We start from the raw sequence: 24,285 nt of genomic DNA, 5'->3' as shown, positions 1-24,285 counted from the left end.
TCTATTATTTAATTATTTTAAAATCAGATATTATTTTTTAAAAAATCAAAATTTCAATTTTTAGAAATATTCTAGATTTTATAAAAATATTAAATATTTTTTCAATATTTTTAAAATTTTTAAAAAGTTTATTTTAAAAATTTTTTGTATTTGAAAATTTTTAACATTTTATTTAATCAAAATATTTAATTTTATTGTTTTAATTTTTTTGAATTTTTATAAAATTTTCTTTATTTTTAAATTTGTATGTTTTAGACAATTTTATATTTTTATATATTTTTAAAAACAGTTTGTAAATTAAAAAAAATTTCACATGTTTTTTATATTATTCAAGTGAAAAATAAATTAAAATTAGAAATTCTTCTTGTTTCACCATTACTTTATTTTATTCCAGATTTTTATGCGCTTCCACACCAAATGTACAAAACAAAATAAATTCTAAATATTTGTGTCTTTTTTATAATTTAATTATTTTTTATTTAAACATTAAAAAATCTAAAAAATACAAAATACAAAATATAGAAAATTTTATAAAAATTCTAACAAATTAAAAACAAAAAATAAATATTCTAAGTGAATAAAAATGTTAAAATTTGAAAAAATATAAAAATTTACAAAACGATGAATTTTATTTAAAAATTTAAAGTATTGAAAAATAAATTTACTATTTTTAAAATAAAAAAGTCTAAAAGTGTCAAAATATTAAAATTTTTAAGTAACAACAATTTTGAATTTAAAATTTTTTTAAAAATATGATTTTAAAAAATTAAAATTTTTAAAAATATTAAATATAATTTTTTATAAATATGAAAATTCTTTAAAATTTTGAAATATTAATTTTTTTAAAAAAGTAAAATCTATTTTTAAAAAAGTAAAAAAAATGACATTTTAGTAATTAGACCAATATTGTGAAATTTAACTTATAGGAGAATGATATTTTTGTAAATTATATTAGAGAGATCAAACTTTAAATTTTGTACGAGTACAAAACCATTTGCATAATTTAGCCAATGATTTCATCTATGCAAGTTACCATGTTAACAAAGTCATGCCCATTTCTTCAAATCAACGATTATGTGAATATTTTTAACGATAAAAATTTAATAAAATTTAATGATTACACTAAAATTATTAAACTAAAATAATATGATTAACTTTATATGCATTATAACATGTGTACTAAATTTCTAATTTGACATAGTACAAAGACCTTTAGGATAATTTGATCATTATTTCATGATCAAGTTGTAAGTTTACGTTTAATGTAGCCTTTTGTAATACATGGACTAAATTTCTAATTTTGACATTATAAAAAGACCTTTAGCATAATTTAATCATTAGTTCATGATCGAGTTGTAAATTTATAGTTAATATAGCCTTTTGTAGCCATCTTTGCTAAACAAAAATCTTCTCACTCATAAATCCATCGAATTTTATCTAGGGTTAATAATCAATTCTAAGAAACGAAAGGTGGAAAATTGAAATGTAAGATCTCAATTAATTTCATCTTAGCTGATTCCTCATGCACATAAACACTAATGTCAAGAGCTAATAGAAAATATAGCAAAGAGAAGAAAATCCCAACACTATCCATGCTTCGTTCTAAACAAAGAATGACCCAAATCGCAAGGTAAGGTAAAAGGTATAAACAAAAAATAAACAAAATAAAATGCAGCACGAAACAGGACATGACAGAGACAAAGGATTTAAATTACGATTATGATTGTATTTTTTGTTGTGTTATATTTATTACGATTACTAATATAATAAAATTTATCACAATTATTACAATCATCCCCATCATAATTTTTTTTTAATTTTACACAACTTATTATAAATATATTATTATAATTATAAACATAAAAATTCTTATTTTAAAATTTTTAAAATAATTTATGATACATCATTTCTTTTATTTACTTGATAAAAATTGCTCATAATTTTTTTAAGATTATAATAAAATTACATAAAATGAACAATAAATTTTGCTTCATCAAAAATATGTTTGTCGTTAGTGAACATTTAGTATGAAATTAATAAAAATTCCTTTTAAATTAAAAAATTCACTCCAAATTAAAAAAAATTTTGACCCTAAAACAATAAAATTTTCAATTCGTTCTAGTTAAATCAAAATTCCCTTGAATAAAAATTTCATAATAAAACAATAAATCCCCCCGGCCCCACTAGATCTTTTAGTCCCCACCCGATCACATGTTTCAGCCATCCCTTTTGTACTCTACATCACCTAGCCCTTCAGTCTTTCAAAACGTCAACTTTTTTCTCTCTTCTCACTTTTCTACTCCCTTTTCACTTCTATTCTCTCATTTATATTGTCCTGTCTTGCATATCTTTTCAGGCCCTAACCCCTTAATAAACAAATTCAAGTTGACACAAAGTTGAAGCGTCTCCCCTCCCCTGAACAGCAGTTCGACCCTAAGCCAAGCACCCAGCGGCTAGCAAGCCAAATAGCCTACCAGCCACCACCTTTTTAACTTTAGAGCTTTGAAATAGATGGTCAGTCGATTCAAGAGTGAAATGTTCAAGAGAAACAAAAGCAACAAAAAAAATGATAATTTTAAGTTGTTTTACCTTCAAAATTAAATCAAATTTCAAATAAATTTTTTTGTTCTGTTGCTTGATGTTGATAATTGAGGCTGAAATTCTAAATTTGGGTATTTGAATTGAATTAAAGTTTTTCCTTTTTAGCTTTTGGGTTTTGAGTTAATTTTGAATAATAAAAATAAATAAATTTTTTAACATATTTGGATTGAAAACGGAATAATGAGAATAATGGATCATTATTCTCGTTATTCTCTGTTATGTGGTTTTAGAAAGGTCACAATGTATCGCTATGATTGAGATTGAAATTTTCTCGTGCTTTTTTCATAATAATAATTGCACATGGTGGCGTTACCACAAATAGTGACTATTTTATTGCTACACCATTGCTCTTTGAAACATTGGGCAAGGGTAAAGGCTTTGAGGTTGAACCTCAGCAGTAACAAACCCTGATCACCTTACACCATCTCTGGTCAAATTGTTGGGGTTTGTAGTGATGAAGGCTAAGAGTATGGGTTGCTCAAGAAGATTGAAGGATGGGATTATAGTGATTAAGGCTGGGAGTAAGGGTTGCTAAAATAGACTTGATAAAGGCTAATTGAAACTAGGAAGAAAGGAAAGAGAGATGAAAGAGGTGTCAGCCGTGTATACCACATAATTTCCACATAACATATAGATGCAAAAATTAACATCCATATTTCCACAATTTTCACATGTGGCAGTTTGCAATATACGTAATCTATTATTCTACAAACCAAGAGCAAACCATATGGTTACAAAATCTATTGAGATTAGGATGTAATCAAGTCGAATTGAATTGATACAGCGAAAAGTTCAAATTTAATTCAAAACTCGATTCAAACTCAATTGAGTTTTAATTTTTTAATTCGAGTTTAACTCAAGATAAAAATTAAACTATTTGAATTTGCTCGGTTGGCTTGTTTACTGAATAAAAAAAAAAAGAGTTTGATTCCCATACTCGACTTTAAGCTTAATTATTTGTATTCGAATTCAACTGAAATCAATATATATATAAGTAAAATAATACTTTTGAATTAAAATAATAAATATATATATCAAAGTATAACAGTTCGATTAAAATTGTGAGCTTTTAAGTCGAGCATTAGGATGCTCAAATTCTACTGGCTTGATAAGTTAAGCTGCTTGAGCTCGAGTTCAACTTAACAATAATTGAGCCAAATTTAAATTTTATCCAAGCTAAACAAGAATAACTTGTGAATACTGGTGTATCATTTATTTATGGCCATACTTGGACTATTAATTTGTTTCAACTAATATTAATTCCCTTCCTTTCTTACCTTAACTGATATACTCTTAGACAAAACCCCTTCCCTTTTTAAAGAAATCTCCTACCCGAACCTCCCATTGCACTCTCCCTTTTCGAGTTAAAAAATCTTTTTGGTTTTGGTTGAAACTTAGTTGCTGTGAGATTTTGAAAAATGGAATGACAATGATGATGGTGGCTTAGGTTTAGTGATGGTAGGATGATTCACAATAGTGGTTTATTTTGATGGAGGTTGAGTAGAGGCTATGGTGGTTTAAGGTTCTAATTGACCATTATGCAGTGGTTTTTGGATAATGATGATGATAGACGTTGAAAATTGTTGAAGTTTAGACAGCCTCATTAATCAATTCTCTTATGATTTAGACCATTTTTCTACTAGCTATGTCAAAAAGGCCAGATTCTTTTATTGTCCAATCAGCATCTAGAAATTATTCTTTGACTAAATCTTCTCGGGTGCATTCTTTTGATGATATGTTAAACAAATTTGATTGCACCGCCCAATCTATCTCTCAAAACACTATTCAAGACCTTCTCTCTTAAGCCTTGACAGCTCTTGAATTTGGTGGTTTTGTATGCAAGAAAGCTATTATGCAAGCTATTGTTAAAAATGCTTTGATACATGTTGATATATCAAATTACTAAGGGGAATAATGATATTTTTAAAAGAATTAATAGTATGATAATCATCTTCGTTTGTATTTAAAGAAAGAGGGAAGATTGTAAAAAAGATTAAGCATCTTTTTAATATAAAATGATTTAATTATCCCAAGTTGAAAATGGTTATTTTTAATCAATGAGATTAAACTTACATGTTTTATTATATTTTTAAAAATTATATCAATAATTTAAATTATATAAACTATAAAGAAGGGTAATTTTGATCAATAAATAAATTATTTTATCGTAATCCTTGTATATATCAAATATAAGATAAAATAACATTCTTTAATCTAATCCTATTCATAATATTATCTTATTATATTTTATCATAATCTAGCAACAAACATTCAATTGCTACCTTGGATTTATTACCTCCTCTTGTTAAAGGAATTAAAAAATATATGTTAAGACTCCACAAAATGTCATCGATGAAGGCATAAATTCTTAGAGTAAAAGTTTTCTCATCTAGTTTTGGGCGAAACCTCTTAACTTTAGTCAATGATAAAAGCTAGAATTTTAATTTGGCGAAAAGGTTGGAAAATTTGAGGTTAAGCCTATTAGGAATGATATTTTCCTACTTAGTTTTCTATCAAATGAGACTTGTGAATGGATTCTAGGTTTTGGACCTTGGCCATGTTTCAAATAGCAGTGGGGTAATAATATAGCGGCCGCTATTTCGCTATAAAGTCATCGTCTGCAACCACTATCGAGGAAAAGGCGGGAGAGAATTTCAATCTCAATCGTAACAGGGCATCACGGTTGAATAACGTTTTCAATCCAAACATGTCAGGAATTTTTTTTTTCTATTATTCAAAATTAACCCAAGAGAAACTCAAAAGCTAGTAAAAAAAAAAAAAAACACTAACTCAATTTACACACCCAAATTCAAAATTTTAGCCTCAAATCATTAATATCAAGCTAACACAAAAAATAATTGATTTGAATTTTGAAGGTAAGCAAATTAAAATTATCAATTCTTTTATTGGCTCTGTTTCATCCTTGAATCGATTGTCTAACCATCCTTTTCATTACTTTGTAGCTGGAAGGCAGGAGCTGGTGGGCTGCTAGCAAGTCATTGGGTGCCTGAGCGTAAGGGTCGAACTGTTTTTTAGGGCGAAAAGTTTCAATCATGTCTTGATTTGAATTTGTGGATTAGGGTTTTTATTTGTTTGGGTCTGATAAGAGATGAAAGAAACAACAGAGAAAAGAGAAGAAAAGTGAGGAGGAAAAAATTGATGTTGCGAAAGGCTGAGGGGAAAAAGAAGGAAGGGTGAAACGTGTGGTTGGGTGGGGACTAAAGTGTCTAGTGGGGCCATGGTGGATTTTATTATAGGTTGAGGGGAATTTCGATTTAATTAGAATGGATTGGAAAATGTTTTTATTTTAGAGTAATTTTTTTTTAATTTTGAGAGAATTTTTTAATTTAAAGGGAATTTTTATTAATTTCATACTAGGTGTTCACTTACGACAAACATATTTTTTATGAAGAAAATTTTATTGTTTATTTAATGTCATTTTATTATAATCTTAAAAAAATTTCAAGCAAACTTTAATCAAATAAATAAAAGATATGATGTATTATAAATTATTTTAAAAATTTTTAAATAAAAATATTGTATATTTATAATTATAATTTATATATTTATGATAAGTTATACAAAATAAAAAAAAATCATGATCACATTAATTATAATAATCATGATAACTTTTATTATATTCACAATCACGATAAATACAATCATATTGCAATTTAAATCTTTGACCTTGGCACATTGATCAGAAACCGATTATCATGGGAAGATGGGAACTTGGTATGAATTTCTCTCGATTATAACTTATGGAATATTCCTTTGGAGCTTTATTCACAACGCAGGATTAGCTATGTGGCTAGTGCTGTTTGGATAGAGCTACTGCCCAGCAAAGACATCTCGAGTTTGCTAAAGTATGTATTGTACTGAATTTTGACAAAGAGACTCCTAGTACGATCGATGTGGATTTAGGAAAGGAACATCCTATACCTTGGCGCCCTCAGAAATGCCAAATCTGCAGGATGTTTGGTCATTCTACAAAAAGTTGCACTAAGTACGTTGCTCCTAAGTAAGGCTGTCTGGGTCCCCAAGCGAAATGACAAGGAACCTGATGACGGTTGGCCGACAAGTCGCTGGTAAGAAAATGATAAACGTTGAAGTTGAGTCCAGTCCAGTTGTGGTTCAAGCTGATAATGACTCGGGTGTAAATGAGAAATAATCCGCTGTTGTTGGAAAAATCCCAGAGGCTATTCAAACAGCAAATATGTATGACACCATAATTGATATTCAATATTCTCCTCATATAAATACGAGAAATACCGGGAAGCAAGCTTTTGTTCTAGTTTCTACAGAGATCTCAACTGGAAATTTTAAGAAGGATATAGACAATGACATTACTTCTCCTAAGAACTCTAGAGCTGATGCTGTAGGGGTTATTCACGGAGTGCAAAAGCTTGCTCCCAATAAGAGGAAGTGTAAGGGTAAACTTAGGGTGAATATTTCTCCAAACAGGGAAGGTACTTGTGGTTCTATCTCCTCTTCTCTTAAATGAAAATTTTACTTTGAAACACTAGGGGTTTTAATGATCCTCTAAAACAGAAAGATGTTCATTCTTTAGCCCGGCAGAATAAAGTGGAGTTGGTTTGTCTTGTTGAAACTAGAGTCAAACAGCATAAAAATTGGTATCATCAAAGAAATTTGATAGTTGGAAGTTTCTTAGCAATATTCTGTTAATGGTAGAATTTGGGTGCTTTGTTTGGACAATTTATCAGTCAATCATATCTCTTCAAATGATCAAGTGATTACCTTAATATTTTGACTTTAAGTCCTTTTATTTTAGTCTCTTTTATGGAAGGAATACTGAACAAGAGAGACGGTGTTTACGGTGACACATTGACTTTTTGTCTAGGATAATTTCTGATTCTCCTTAGATTCATGCAGGAGATTTCAATGTTATTAGATCCCCATCAAAAATTTCGGATTATGATGGATATCAAGTGGTTACTTTTGATATGGTTGATTTTAATGATTGCATAAGAAATGCTGCTTTAATTGATCATTCTCATTCAACAGACCTGTTGGATATTTAGCAAGGAAATTGGATAGAGCTCTTGTAAATGCTGCTTGGCTCACTTCTTTCCCTTATTCAGATGTTCAGTTCTTGTTGCTAGGTATTTTATGATCATTGTGCAATTTTGATTACTTCGCAAGTACCAGCCCATTCACCTCCTAAGCCTTTTAAAATTTTTAATTTTTGGGTACATCATACTGATTTTCAAAGACTGGTTGAGAAAGTTTAGGCTGAACAAATCTCGGGTAATCCTTTACTTAGGTTGCTCAGAAAGCTAATGCTCTTTAAGCTTCAATTAAAGAAGCTTAATAGAGCTTCCTTAGTTCCTTTAGTCATATCTTAAAAGGGGTTCTTGAGAAAAAAATGGAGTTGCAGGATGTTCAATCTTCTGTTTTGGAAGGAGTTCAAGGTTCTGTTTTGCTAGACAAGGAAAGAACCCTAGCTTTAGAATACATTGCATTATCAGCAGCTAAATAATCTTTTTACAAGTAAAAATCCAGGATATAATGGCTCAATTTCGGAGACTGCAGCACTGATTATTTCCACAAAGTCACTACTGCTAGGAGAGCTTATAACACTACTAAATTCTTACATGGCTTTCAAGGGCAGAAGCTTTATTCTTTTGAGGATATTCAATGAGAGGCACTGCATTTCTACATTAGACTTTTGGGAGCACTGATCCTGCTGTGTGTGGTAGCACAGTTGAAGATCTCAAACAGTTGTTACATAAAAGCATAAGAGATGACCATAAGGGAATTTTAGAGGGTAATGTTACCCCCGACGAAATAAAGCCCACTCTTTTTGCTATGAAGAATGACAGAGCACCAGGACCTGGTGGTTATACTATCCATTTTTTTATAAGTAAATGGAGCATTCTGGGTGAAGATTTCATTCGGCCAGTCATGTGTTTTTTCAGAACTGGGAATGTGATTCAATCTACATATTCTACTACTATTACTCTTATTCCTAAAATTTCCAATCCTTCTCATTTGAGTGATTTTAGGCCTATCTCATATTGTAATATTGTTTACAAGTGCATCGCTAAAATCCTTGCCAACAGATTGAAGCAGTGTCTCTTCTCCTTTATTAGTGCTAACCAGAGTGCTTTTTCTGAGGGTACAAGTACAGCTGACAATATTCTTCTTGCTTCAGAGCTGGTGAAGGGTACCATAGAAAGCGTGTCTCTTCGAGGATGACACTGAAAATTTACTTGAAAAGGGCCTTTAACTCTGTGAATTAAACTTTTCTTTTTAATACTTTGATTGCGAAAGATTTCCCTTCTAAATTCTTGATTGGCTTAAAGTTTGTCACTACAAAATTTTATGTTGTTTGTAATGGCAGATTGTTTGGTTACTTATCCGGCCAGAAAGGTGTCAGACAAGGAGACCCTCTCTCGTCACCTTTTTGTTATTGTCATGGATATTTTATCTTTTCTTTTGAATGGAGTAGTGAAGAAGAAATTGGGTTATCATCCTAACTGCAAACGGGTGGCTTTGACTCATTTATGTTTTGCTGATGACCTTATGGTTTTTACTAACGGAACCAAGGAGACTATCCTGGGTGTTTCTGCTATTTCGCAACCACTGTATACCATGTCTGGCCTTGAGCTAAATAGTGTTAAGTCTAATATTTTCTCAGCCAATGTGGATCTTCTTGTTCTTTCTGATAATCACCAGCATATATATTGGCTTTAAACTTGGTATCTTGCCTGTTAGGTACCTTTGTGCCACTGGTGCCTGGAAGCCTTAATGCAACGCTTTGTGATAATCTGATCCAGAAATTGGCCAAAAGGATTAATAGCTGGTCTTCCAAAAGTTTCTCTGATGATGGACTTCTACAATTAATCCAATTTGTACTTTTCAGCTTTCAAAATTTTTGGTGCTCTTTGTTCATTCTTTCTAGCAAAGTATCCAGAAAATTGATGATTTATATGCTCTGGTTTTTTTATATACGTAAGGGTCATGAAACCCTGGGAATTTAAATGTCCAATCCACAAATTCTCTTGTGCCAAGCTGTAGATGAGTTCAAAGATAATTTGTTTTTGTTTTTATTGTGTTTTTTCTAAGCAGCTTCGTTTATTACTAGATTTTGCACCAACTGGGATTCTGATCTTAGTTGCGCGATATCAACCTTCTATGGGAAAAATCTCGAAGCTGAGGTTATACGGACGGTAGTTGCTATCTTTTATGCTAGGCAAGAAAGGAATTCACGAAAATATTCAGCTCAAAAGAGGACTCCAAATGATATTTTTCAACTGATGTTGCTGCTGTGGGAGCTCGTTTTTCTTTTGTTATTTCGATTAATGCTGACACTGTGCAAAGCTTTTTATTTTTTTTTAAAGAAATTGAACTATAAGCCAACAAAATTAATTTGTTTTAACTTAATCTCTCTTATTTCTGTACATAGCACATTGATATATGCTTTTTTTTTTTTGGATTTTAAATAAAAAATAGCTACTATATTTAATACATATGACAATATGTATTTTCATGTGGTATTTCGTGTCGTGTTTAATACGTAATGATATAAATTATTAAAATATAAATATGACACGAATTATAAAATATATTTAAATATTAAATACGTATATGATATGTTTATTATATATATTACACGTTATAAAATATGATTAATATATTATAATTAATCCGTTTTAACATCACATGGATATGAATAACATATATATACACGAATAAATTTGATCAATTCGAATAGACACAAATAGACATGATTAACATAAATATATATAAATAAGATTAAAATAATAAATAATTATAAATTATTCATCATTTACAACTTAATAAGTTTCATATATTAATAATATAAAAATACTTGCATATTAAAAGGAATAAAAAAATTTGATACTTATTTAATATGTAAATATATACAAATAAAATTAAAATAATAAATAATTATAAATTATTCATCATTTACAACTTAATAAGTTTCATATATTAATAATATAAAAATACTTGCATATTAAAAGGAATAAAAAAATTTGATACTTATTTAATATGTATTTAATATATAGATTTAAAATTTAATATGTATTACATAATTATATTAGTTTTTAGTATCAAATGATAAATTACTAAAGATTAAAGAATAAAATAATAATGTATAGGATTAGTATTAATATTTATATTGTATTTATATTATTAATATAAAAAATAATTTTATAATAATTATTAAATAAGTATCATAATTAAATATTTAAAATAATCTTTATATGGCATTGAATAATAATTAAGTATTATAATTAAAGATAAAAAAATTTAAAAAATTTTTATATTAAATTAAAATAAATATAAAAATATGTTAAACATGTTAAACATATTAAATATATAATTATAAAATAAGATTAAATTAAACATTATGTTCTGTTACATGTTAAATATATATTTATATGATAAATTTTATCTAAATATATTTTTCATATCTTACATATATTTAAATGTATCAATATTAAAAAATATCAATTATATCATATTAAAATTTATATTAATAAAAATAAATAAAATAAATATTTTTTATATTATTTTTATATCACATCATCATTTCATATCACGTCTACGTCTTAGTTTGGAGTCATGGATCGAGTTTGACTTGTACTGCAGCTGTGTCCCCACTGGAAAGCTAGTAAATTGAAAGGGCACCATCGCTGGACTAGGCTACTTTGAATTTCGGAAGCATAATGGCAACGGCTATGTTTATTGATGCAGTTGGATGTTCCAACGAACCTCAAGGGCCATTTAATAAAAGACTTCAAATGGTATCATTTATATATGTTTAGGCTTTTAGGGCTTAGGTAACTTTTTTCCAAAAATTAGAAAAAAAAATTATACTCTATACACTATCCACAGAGATTTAAACTCATCCACAAACAAGACGAAATTGATGCGTGAAGATTATGTTAATTTACCAATTTCTTATTTATTATTAAATGTATACCGTATTTTTTATTATAATAAGAAAAAAAAGGCCAAAATGTGGTGTATAAGATTTTTTTTAAGAACTTAATAATTATATAGTTGAACCATAATTATTCCGAACCACCCAATGGCCATGTCAACTGACCTAATTCACCTGTTCCAGTGGATTCATATTTGTAACTTTTTTGGCCCCAAAGATAAAGACGTTCAGTTTCCAAATTCATTAAAATATTGGTGACCCTGATTTTTTTAGCTCGATTAGGCTGCATATGGGTTTTTCCAAAAAGATTTTTAAATCCTAACCAACTAAAATTTCATGCTAATAAGGATTGGTTTATTAATTTTTGGTTTTTTTTTTTTTTTTTGAAAAGAGTTAAAAGTAAAAATATATTAAAAGAATTTAAACGTCACAACTTTTTAAAAATTTTAAATATAATATATATTTCTAATTATCATATAATAGATTGTTATTTATAAATTATTCAAAATAGTTATTTAGTATATATAATTTATAATTTTATTATAATATTTATAGTCATTAATTTTTTATACTTAAAAATAAAAAATAAATATAAATATAAAAATTTAAATTTCAAATTTATTAAATATCTTTTATTAAAATTAATTATATGAACTTCAAATTTACTTATAATCATTATTCTGATAACTGATAACTATGAAGTCAACTGTTGATCTTAATAACAATTCAGATTGAGTAGGGTTTTCTTCATTTAGTTTCATCCCATTTAAGTGACATCGCATCCAGGGAACAAATACATCAGCTATGAATGGGACCATGGGTTGCCCAAATCGTTAAGCAGGACGTTCGCGGGGGAATTAAGCTTTCCATTGCATAAGATAAATAATACAAATTAATTGTCAAGAGTCATATTCATTATTCAGTGGCTGGTACGTCAATTATATGATTTAATGAATGGATATGAAAGCTCACGATAAGGAAGTTGAGAATTTTATTTCCAAAGCATGAATCCTTGAATAGGATTCTGATCTCTCTTTCTAGCTAGCACTCAATTTATATATATCACCGTAGACTGTTCCTACACCAGAACTTTTCCTTTCTCCCATTACTCACATTGCAATTTGCATGATAGTTTACATATAGAGGGGCATAAATTTAGAGAATTTGATTCAACTTGATAAGGATGGAATTGGGCATCCAGAAAATCGAAGCCATCCTTAGGCTTTGTGCAGTATTGATATTGGTTTTGACGGTTTGTTTAGTTGCCTTCGACTCTCAAACGAAGGTCATCTTCTATATAGAAAAGAAAGCTTCCTTCAAGAATTTGCGTGCTCTTGTGTAAGATTTATCATTTATCCATCCATTTATCTATGTGTTACTAGTAGACTTTCGCAAATACGAGCATGTAAAAAAAATATATATTCATTCGGATCAATTATGCGATTGATCAACTTTTAATTGATTCTTAATTTTGACAGAGGGTTGGTGTATATCACTTCTTTGGCTGCTGCTTATAACCTACTCCAACTAAGCTGTTATTCATTCTCAGCCTGCTGCAAAGGAATCTCAGTGCAATCTTACACATATCTAGCTTGGCTTCGTTATGTTTTGGATCAGGTATTTACCCATACACTTATATATTATGATTCTAAGCTTCCGGTGCTCACCTTATATTAGTTATGCAAAATGAAAACTATACAATAGGATTTGAACCTCAACTCCTAAACCTCTGATGAAGGGGCAACAACCATGCATTAAACTTTAGTTCTTTATGAATTACAATATCAACTTAATTTAAATAAATTGATGCTTTCCAGCTTCCCCAAGGGCAAAAAAACACGATCATATGAAAATAAGAATTAGAGTGTTATTAGGACTACAATCGGTTCTTTTTTCTTTTTTCTTGTTATTTTAAATTTAGAGGCAAGATTTGAAGCGGATGCTTTGAGCAAGATAGATATAACCAACCTAGCAAATGCTTGGATGCATTTATCTTTTCTTTGTTGAAATTAACCGTATTCTAAAGCTTTTGATCAATCACATGTATGGCGTGTTATTGCATTGAATTCCATTAATGGTACTTTAAATCACAACCACATATGTTGGTTCATTCGACATAGAAAGAATAGAGACAAAATTTATATGAAGCTCCATAGGTGAAGTTTTTGAATTTTTTTATTAAAAATGAGTAAATAAAATTTTTAATAAAAAAATTTAAACTAATAGATTGATAAAATTTAATATAAAAATTAATAATATATAAAAATTATTAAAAATATTATTTATAATTTAAATTTGATCGATACTTATTTAACGGTAAAAATTTTGTTAATATTTTTGTTAAAAATATTTATTTAATAAATATATGAAAAATTTTTAAATATATTACCCATAAACTAGGGCATGTTTTAGAAAGACATGTTCTTTAATGCTATCATCCTAGCTAGTAATGGCAAGTAATGAGGTTTATTTCCTGAACCTGGTGTCCTGGCCCCATTTTTAACATCGATTAACTCGAATCTGACCCCACTTGCATCTCACTTATAATTTATTTTTATTATAATTTAATAATTATTTTAATTATAATAAAAAATTATTTATGAATTTAGCATTTGTAATTTTCATATCAAAATTTGATAGATTCATATAATTTTAAATTATGATTTAAAATATATATTATAATGACTGTAAATAATATACTCCCATTTAGTAGAAAAGATTAAAAAGTTGATTAAATATTATTTTTTTCATCCATTTTTTTGATAGAGTGGAAAAATAAAATGAAAGAAATAAAAATTATATTATTTTACCATTATACTTTTTGTATATGATGAAAAAGATTATATCTAAATATAATGAATAAATATATAACACTTACTCACACTTCTCCTATTTTTTCTCCCCTTATCTTTCTAAATTGAATTTTTTTTTTTTTTTTTTTGTAAATAAGGGAAAAAGTATCATTTTTTTCTTTCATTTTTATCTTCTACCAAATACACCTAAAAATATTTTTCCCCACTTTTTCACTATCTCTTATTTGTTTTTTCGCATTTCAAATCTACTAAACACACGTGAATGAATATTCACATCTAATTTTCATCGCCTTATCCATACATTATTAAATGCGTAAAATCTTCCTTCCTTTTGAAAGAGTTAGCATATTCCATGGAACTCGTTCCATCTGTTAATGTGTAGATATAATAAAGTAATCACGTGGATAATAACTTCATGTGAATGGATAATGGGCTTATGGTATGTCATGTACATGTATAAAGGCATAACAAGATTATCTTGAAGGGCCAATAGACGGGATAGTGACATAATTATCGATATTTAATTTAAAATTAATTGTTAATAAACGAAGAAATCCTATACATGTCCAAATAGCCTAAATTTAATAGAAGTAGAATATATTATATTGTGAAGATTTACATTCAACTCGAGCATCACGTGGTTTAGGCCCAAAAAGTTGTTGGGTCGGTTGTGCTTGGGCACGACATTTCATTGGTATAAGTGTGCAGCACGTTTGTGTGGGCTCTTATTTACACCGATGAGCTCTCGGTCTTATGAAATGGGCTTCGATTGCAATGGTGATTGCAATTATGATGCGCGGCTTTGGTTGATTTTAGTAGTTGGGATTGTGACTTTGTGAGGGATGGGAATGGGTTGAGTCGGTTTTGTTCGTCCCTACTTAAAAATTATATTTGATTTTGATTTGAGTCGATATTTGATTATTACTTTTTATATTTAATTTTAATTTGATATATATATATATATGCATAATTTCTGTCATTCAGTTCAAAATTAATTAATAATTTTAATTTAATATTATATTAATAAAAATATTATTTTTTAAAATAAATTTCATAAAATTATATATAAATATAATATTTTTATTAAATTAATACTTTAAATTAAAATATTAAAATTTAATTTTAATAATATATAAAATTAAATAAATAATAAATAATATTATATATATGTATATTTCTAGAACGAGTCTACCTTCAAATGCACCTTCAACCTAACTCTAATTTTTTAAAAATATTTTATCTCCTTTCAGACTTGATCTTTGATTTAAAAAAATGTCTTTATCAAATCAAGATAAATCAAAATATATGAAATACTTATTGTTTTGTCATCTCGAAACCTGATCTCACATGTGAACTTAAAATTTTGAAGAAGTGGTGCGATTTAAGCCAAAATTTGTTGGACTTGTATTGCCAGCATGAACTCCAATCATTAGACTACTAGCAAGCACAATAGGTTAGATGCTTATCCATTTATTATAAATATATATACATGATTTTAATAAAAAAAATATAATAATTTAAAATATGATATTGTAATACGATATGAAAATGATATAAATAAAAAATACAAAAATAACATAACTTAAAATTTTAAAAAATCATAAATAAGTTTAATAAAATAAAAAAATTATACTTTATATTTTTATATCGATACGAACTATGATATGTAATTTTCGTATTAAAATATAATATAAATATAATATTTTATATGATACGATGATATAAATTATTAGATTTAAAAAGAATATAAGCTTAAAGATTTAAAAAGAATATAAAATTAATTTAATTAAAAATTATTAAATAATATTAGCTTAATACCCTAAGTTGTTAAAAATCGTTTAAAATTTTTAACACTTCTTTATAGAAAATAACAAAATATTCCTTTGAATTGTGTCAAAAAAATATTAAATGCATTAAAAAATTAAACCATTAAAAATTTTTAGTAGTTTATCGAGCACACCCTTGTTGGAACTCAAATAATTTAATATAAAAAAAATGTCCTCTGTAACTTTTGACTAAAAATATTTAATATGAAATTTAAATTAAAAACATCTAATTATCAAGTATCTCAACTTCCAATTCATTTATTAATCTACCATATGATCTAACATCATTAATAGAAAATTGATGACGTGACAGTCAATTAATAAAAATTTAACATGTTTGTAAATATTATAAATGTGAATAATATGTGATTATCATGTGATAATAATGTAATTGTTACGATTAATATATTTAAAAAAAATGAAAATGAAAATTTTAAAAATTTTTATAATTTATTAAAAATTTATTTTTAATTAAAATTTGATTTTTTAAAATCAAAATATAAAAAGAAAAACCTAAAAGAGAGAGAGAGAAGGGAACTGGAGGGAGGAAGGACTAGAAAAGGGAAAAGGGGGGGGACTGGTATCAATCAGTATACTTGGGGCGGGTTGGCATTGGTCTAGCTTGTTTCTAGCTAGACAAGTGCCAATCTTCTCGGTCCAAGGTAGATCGGGCCTGTTCTGTTTCGGGATGACTGACGGATGTCCATCAGTACTGCCCCTTCGTTTTCCTTCTCTCTCCGTGATTCCCTTCTTTATTTCTTTTTATTTTATTTTATTTTATTTGTAAAAGGTTTAAAATTGATTTTTTTTAAATTAGCTTTTTATTTTTATGTTGGAATTCTTCAAACAATGTTTAAATTTTTTATTTTAATTCTTGAAAGTTTTAATTTTATATTTTTTAAAATTTTTATTATATATGATAATCATGGGAGTGTCATGTGATAGTTATGTGTAAAATTTTTATTAATTAACTATCACATAAGCATTTTTTATTAATCATATTAAGGGCTAAGGTTACCTAAGAGGTTGATTCAATGTTTAGATATTTGATTAGATATATTTTTTAATTAAGATATCATATTAAACATTTTTTAACAGTTTAAGAGTTGCAGAGAATATTATTATTCCTTAATATATTCTTTTTTTGGGGATGATAATAGATATCTGGTACCATCCAACTTGTTAAATAGAATTACGATATAAATAAATGAATTCGGGTATGATACAAGTGGTAGTGATAGCATACTTGTTACCAAACCAACAAAGAACTAAACTCAACTAACTTCAGATAACACCATTTAATAACAATCATGTGTACTACATGATTAGTTTGATATGATTTTATGTTTTAATTAATGATTAAAGAAGTATTTTTCCCAGCAACGCTGCTCATATCATTTCTCTTTCGAATTGCTTTACTAGGCAGCAGTTTACGTAGTGTTTGCTGGAAACTTGGCGGCTTTTGAGCATGCACTTTTGGTTGTAACTGGAGAAGAGAACTTCCAATGGCTGAAGTGGTGCAATAAATATACTAGATTCTGCTTCCAAATCGGAGGTTCGCTGCTCTGCGGTTGTGTAGCAAGTCTCATAATGTTTTTCATCGCTTCCATTTCCGCATTCAACTTGTTCAGGCTTTATTCCCCCAAGAAGTTCCTGCTCTTGAAGGCCAAATGTTAAGCTAAATATTTTGGCCCTGATATTTAATGATATTCAATGCCACTTTGAATTGAATATTATTATTTATGAAAGAAAAAAGTACCGACATAAAAGGACGAAGAAAGAAGAAGAAGAAGAAGAAGAAGAAGAAGAAACACTTTTTATTAATTAATTTTCTATGTTTATCTTGTTGTTTAATAATTATTATCAATGATTTGCAAAACTAAGTTGAAGTTTAAACTTTGAAAAATTATATGATATATTGTCAATGGAGTTTTTTTTTTTTTTTTTTTTAATTTTACAAGTAGCTTAAGAAATTGACACAATTACTTCTATTTTTTATTAGTTTTTAAATAATATTTTTAATATATTTTAAGGTAATATTTGGTATGAGATGATTACTCAAAAAATTATAGTGATCTACACATAATTATTACATTATTGTATTTGGTAACTATTTAGTGATCATATATGATAGTGATCTTGAATCAGAAGTGATTAGAGCACTGTCTTTAACGATGATTTAATTTCCATCCAAAGGGGTAGAAACATTTATCATTAGGCTGTAAAATTTATAATAGTCAATATTATTCATTTAACATGTGAATTAATTTTTTTTAAAATTAATTTTAATTACTTTAAATTATAATTTTTATATTTTCAAACTAATATTCATTGTAATAAGTTCAAAAATATTTTGTGTGACTTTTTCAGTTTTTAAAAAATTTACTTATAATATATTCTTTTGATTTTAATATATTAGTTTTATTTTCTAATTCAAATATTTTTTTTTACATAATTTATACTATAAAAACTAGTTTCCTATCAATAAATATATGTTTAATTTAATAATTTAATTATATTTATTATGAAGTAAATAAAATATTACTAATATTTTATATATAAATTATTATATTTAAATAACATTGAAATTATTAACTTGTATAACTATTATAATGTGCATAGTTATTTTGATACTTTCAAACGAAATAATATTTGATTTTTAATGCCAAACACAATGATATTTAATTACTAAGAATTAATAATTCTTAGCCAAACAAAGTGATTCTAGATCATAAGTGATAAAATCACCTTAGCGTCATAATATATGTCTGGAGACTCAATTGCTAGATATAAATATTTTCAAAATCGAAAAAAATAAGGAGTTGTCACTAATTTTTTTAAAATGTAATTAATTACCTAAAAAGTTTACCTTTTTAATAAAATGAAAAAACAAAAGAATTTAAGGTTTATGAAAAAGATATTTTTGAGTCTTTGAAAACAAAATTGGAATCGAGAGTTTGGTTATGCGTGTAGAAAGATTAGCATACCAACAACGCTTGTTCAAAAGCGGTATTAATTAATTATGTATTATCTTTGATTTTGGATAAAAATAATTTTAATTTAAAATTTAAAAATAATTTTATTTACTTATAAAAAGAAAAAAATAATTTTATTAAAAATCTTTATTTAAGAATATCAAGAAAATCTTTGGATTAAAGAATTACCTTAAAATTTTCTAACGTCCAAGCATAATTTACAAATAACACTTTTCGCCTAAGATTTATCACAACATTTTTTAAAAATGAAAATAACATTTTTTTGTAGATGATAATTGTTTGTGACTCTCCAACATTTAGGTAGAGTACCAAAAATTATTTTTCTCATAGTGTTATTTTTGCTTTTTTTTTAAATTCTATATTTTAAATAATGTATTAAAAAAAACTTTTTTATGCAAAAAAACCATTGATGCTACAATTAGTTAGCAAATAATAATTAAAATGCATAAACATGCGAAATGAGTGCAAATAATAATAAATAGATGCCAATGGATGCTATGTATGATGATGAGATAGAATTTTGAAATCGAGTCATTAAATATAATGAGACCACCTAAAATCCCCAACCTCTACGTAAAGTTTAGGTGCGACTTTTTGTATTTAAGATTTTTTTTTAATTTCTATTCTTTATTTAATCTCATTATTTAGGGTTAAGAAATCGTACGAAAAGCTAACGAAATAAAATTTTCTAAATATCCCATCCTATAGTTGGCATTCGAGAATAGACTATTTCATATGATTTTTCTATGAATCCTTAGAATTTAGTGATGGTTTTGGGAGTAGCATAGTCCATGGTTTTTAAGGTGTCGTTTTATGGTTTTATGGTTTTAAAAGAAAGGGTTTTAGGGTTTCAAGGTTTCAAGATTTTGGGGCTTGGTTTTAGGGTTTCAAAATTTTAAGGTTTTAAAGTTTTAGGGTTTTAGGGTTTTTTCTAGTTTCAAGGGATTTTTTTTTATCCTTGAGAAAAATGAAAATTGTCAATAACTTAGACTTCTTCAATCATTCCCAATATCTAGGCTAACTTTCAAAACAAGTTCAGTTTTTATAATTCTCTTTTTTCCCTAACAGTTTTATATTAATGCAACATGAAACAAATAAACTATGCGAATGAAAACTAAAAATTAGAACAACCAATTTAATCAATTTTATGTATATTTTATTCCTATTTACTTATTACCATTCCCTTTCTAGAAATTAAAAGTAAATAAATTTCATTTGTTATTTAATTTAATTGTGAAAATTTTTACTTTATATTTTAAATTTTAACTTAATTTAACTAAACTTACTTTTTTTTTTAATTTTTGATTCTTTAATTCTCTAATATCTAGACGGAATTAATTTTTTAAAACACAATTTTGAATTCCTTTTAACATCTAGACAGGGTCTCCAAAATCATTTTTTTAAAATATTGTTTTATATTTTTATTTTCAAAACAATAATGATAACTATTCCATTACCAAAAATTATAAAAATATAACATTAACACAAACATTCACAACTTTTAAATCCTAAACATGCATTTCTTTATGATTCAGCAATATGCATGTAAAAATGTACAAACATAATTAAAAATTTTAAAAAAAGAAATTTTTACCCAACAAACCTTTCATATTATAGCCCAAAATATAAGTTATTAAGCCCAAATAAGTGGTGGGTTTGGGTAGCCTTTGGTTGATTGGGTATGTGGGTCGAATGGGTCATAAGTCGAGCTTAATGCTAGGTGCAAATTAGGTAGATTCGTCTAGTAACTTGCTTTTTTTTTTTTTAGCTTTACTACAAGATGCCATTTTTTTTACTCATTTCATCATTTCTTCTCTACAAAAAAAAAAAAAATCTTTTCCAAAGTAACCCAAAAAACATAACAGTCAATGCTTTATCATAAATCTAGATTTCAATGAAAATCAAGCATCATCGCCGTGCTTTTCTCTGCCATCATCATCATTTGACCCTTTTTCACTACTAAAATTTCACCTAAACTTCTTTTTAGCCTCTTTTTCATAGATCCAACCTTAGATTTGTCCTAAAATCCCTATAAACTGATAGATCTAAGGTTAAAGCCCAAACTTTCAAATTGTTATAATTCTTCCCTCCATCATCTGATCTGTTTCAAACTAAAATATGACGTTTTCTTTTTTTTTTCTTTCGTTTCTTCACTATTGTCAATCAATCGAAGGCTCGCACCATCATTCACTACCACCATAAGTCATACACCACTTACAGCCCAAAAACCATCTCTTTCTCGCTCTACAAATGTTGATGCACCTCTATTTGGGGTTAGGTTTGAGTACTTTTTGGTTAGGGTGCTTGTTGCTGCTAGTGGTTCAGGTGGTGGCTACATGAAAGTGGAAAGGCTATGGTGGTGGAAAAATGATGAGGTATGGATGGTTAAAGAGGTTATCTGTTATTGTGTTATAGAAGCTTGGAGTTTGGGTGCTTTTAATTTTGTTATATTTTTTGGTTGAAAACGTGAATACCTAATTATTTTTTTTTTGTCAATTTTCTCTATTTTATGCTTGGTGATTGAGAGGCAACTTAGGAAATGGTAATGATAGGAAGTTGGGGGATGTGTTCATTAGGGGCTAGGATTTTTTACTTATTTTATGGTTCATCGATAGAGGCTTCTTCTGATTTTTTGTGCCCTTTGTGAATTTTCTCTTCTATCCCAATACCTTTCAAAATTGCTATGGTTTTCTCTTATGAAACCCAATTTTTCCACCAAAATTGAACGGCCTTATAATGATTTCTTGGATGGGTATGGCAAAAGTGCAACAATGGTTGTTGATGTTTTTGGGACCATGAATCTTCTACCTTTTAGGATGTTGACTTTTTGATAAATGTATGCTAAAGGTAAGTAGGTAAACTGGGGTTAAAAATTAGAAAACTAAAAATGGTGAATGATAAAGTTGGAAGAAGAGGAAGTCAATGAATTTGTGCTAAAGTCAGTAGGTAAAGCATAAGGTGAAAATTGAAAAGTTGAAAATAATGCAACAATTTGGAGTTAATACGTCTGGAAGGAGAAAAAAAATGGTTGATGACCTTGGTGAGCCAAAGTACTAGTTTTTTTTTTTTAAATTTTAAGGTAGCTTAATCAGTCTTTAATAAAAATAACTTAGGCTTAATACTTGAATCTGGGCATTTATTTGGCTTTGAAACCTTAAGCCCAATTCTGTTAATTATAATTCAAAATTGCTTTCAAGCCTATAAAAAATAAATCCCTAAAGAAAATTGGCCCTAAGTCAAAGCCCATCAAAACCCAATATGAAAGAAGTATGATTAAAATGTCAAAATGGGCTCAAATTAGAACGTGTAATTGAGCTTAAAAATCAATCAAAATTCACTTATCTCAAACAAATTAGATGTCTAGAGCTATCTCTCTTTGCATATTTTTTAGAATGAGTAGGGCAAAGACATGACAACAATTTTGTCTGGTGTCAACAATTCGAGGATTTTTCAAAATTTTATTTTTGAATTTTTGAATTTTTTGGAATTTTCTAAACTTTGTTTTTCTTTTTTGTTTTTTTTAGAAAGGTTTTCAAAGCTAGAAGTGATCTTGACTAAATCACAAATTGAGAAATAAAATGACTGAGACTAAACCACAAGTTAAAAAATAATAATGTCAGGACTGAATCATAAGTCAGAGAATAAAGATAATCGAAATTAAATTATAGTCGAGAAATAAAGATGATCAGGACTAAATCACAATCAAGAAATAAAGATGACTGGGATTGAGTCATCAATCGACAAATAAGAATAACTAGGACTAAGTCACAAGTCAAGAAATAAGAATAATTAGGACTGAGTCGCAAGTTTAAAAATAAAGATGATCAAGACTAAACCACCGGTTGAGAAATAAAGTTGATTGAGCTAAGCCACAAGTCTAAAAATAAGCATGATTAGGACCAAGTTGCAAGTCTAAAAATAAGGATGATATGGACTGAATCACAAGTTAGGAAATAAAGATGACAAGGATTGAGCCGTAAATTGAGAAATAAGAATGATCGAGACTGAGCCATAAGTTAAAAAATTAGAATGACTAGGACTAATTCACAAGTCAAGAAATAAGAATGATAGGGACTGAGCTGCAAGTCTAAAAATAAAGTTAATCGGAGCTAAATCATAAGTTAAAAAATAAAAATGATTAGGACTGATCACAAGTCACGAAATAAGAATGACCGGGACTGAGTTATAAATTGAGAAATAAGAATGACCGAGATCGATTCGTAAGTCGAGAAATAAGAATGGCTTGGACTGAATCATAAGTCGAAAAATAAGAATGACTGGAACTGAGTCACAAGTCAAAAAATAAGAATGATAGAGAGTGAATTGCAAGTCTAAAAATAAGAATAACCGAGATTGAATCATAAGTCAAAAAATAAAAATAACTAAGATTGAGCTATAAGTCAAAAAATAAAAATGATCATGATTGAGCCGTAAGTTGAGAAAAGAATGACTAAGATTGAGCCACAAGTCAAGAAATAAAAATGATTAGGTGCTTTATAAATTGATAGTCAAGGTTCTGGGTGCTCTATAAAACTCAACCAACACAGACCAGATCTTTTCCCAAATTTATTACATTTATGATCTTGCTACATTTGGTCTCATATAACTAATTCTTACCCCACACTTGCAATTAATGGAAACTTGCCCCAAAAGTCATTTCCCTTAACTCTAACATGGATTTATCCACTTATGTGTTGTTTTTTCATTTTTCTTGAATTGCTTCCTCTTAGGTCCACATTTATTTAAACTACCTTTTCAAGTTTTTAGCTTGAACGATCTTTTTTTTTTTGTTTAAATCGCTCTTGTTAGGATTTCAGTTTGAATCATTTTTTTTTTCATATTTTATGCTTTTTTGTTTTTGTTTTTTTTTTTCTAGGCCGTCAGAGGTTTTGAAAATTTTGAAATCTTAACTTTGCCATTTAAAACATTTTGTTTGGAGAACTTACGAATCATGATATTAAAAATAGATTCAGCTTGAAAGATTTATTTACTCATATGAAAATTTAAAGACTATGTCCAGAGGTCTTATAAGTCTCAATACTCAAATAGATTTAACTCGAAAAACAAATGAATCTTGCCTAAAGAACTTAAAGACTATGCCTAAAGGTCTTATA

The 24,285-nt window shown here is 27.6% G+C and overlaps 1 protein-coding gene across 1 annotated transcript; it reads left to right on the top strand.

The window, feature by feature from the left end:
- The first annotated feature begins 12,584 nt into the window (after window positions 1-12,584).
- On the top strand, window positions 12,585-18,119 carry LOC111286147 (CASP-like protein XL3). The gene is made up of 3 exons (XM_022875969.2): window positions 12,585-12,874; window positions 13,015-13,153; window positions 17,598-18,119. The coding sequence occupies exons 1-3, from the start codon at window positions 12,720-12,722 to the stop codon at window positions 17,850-17,852; spliced, it is 549 nt and encodes a 182-aa protein (XP_022731704.1). The 5' UTR covers window positions 12,585-12,719; the 3' UTR covers window positions 17,853-18,119.
- Window positions 18,120-24,285: the final 6,166 nt, after the last annotated feature.

The sequence above is a fragment of the Durio zibethinus genome, chromosome 6, assembly GCF_047325235.1.
Source record: "Durio zibethinus cultivar Kanyao isolate XHJ-2024 chromosome 6, ASM4732523v1, whole genome shotgun sequence".
Taxonomy (NCBI): Eukaryota; Viridiplantae; Streptophyta; class Magnoliopsida; order Malvales; family Malvaceae; genus Durio; species Durio zibethinus.
This window is presented reverse-complemented; position numbering and strand designations above follow the sequence as displayed.

What these genes read in the sequence shown, in the direction of transcription:
- LOC111286147 (XM_022875969.2), top strand. Translation starts at nt 12,720, where the DNA reads ATGGAATTGGGCATCCAGAAAATCGAAGCCATCCTTAGGCTTTGTGCA. An exon ending in AAGAATTTGCGTGCTCTTGT is followed by an intron (nt 12,875 to 13,014) that starts GTAAGATTTATC and finishes TAATTTTGACAG; the next exon opens with AGGGTTGGTGTATATCACTT. An exon ending in TTCGTTATGTTTTGGATCAG is followed by an intron (nt 13,154 to 17,597) that starts GTATTTACCCAT and finishes TTGCTTTACTAG; the next exon opens with GCAGCAGTTTACGTAGTGTT.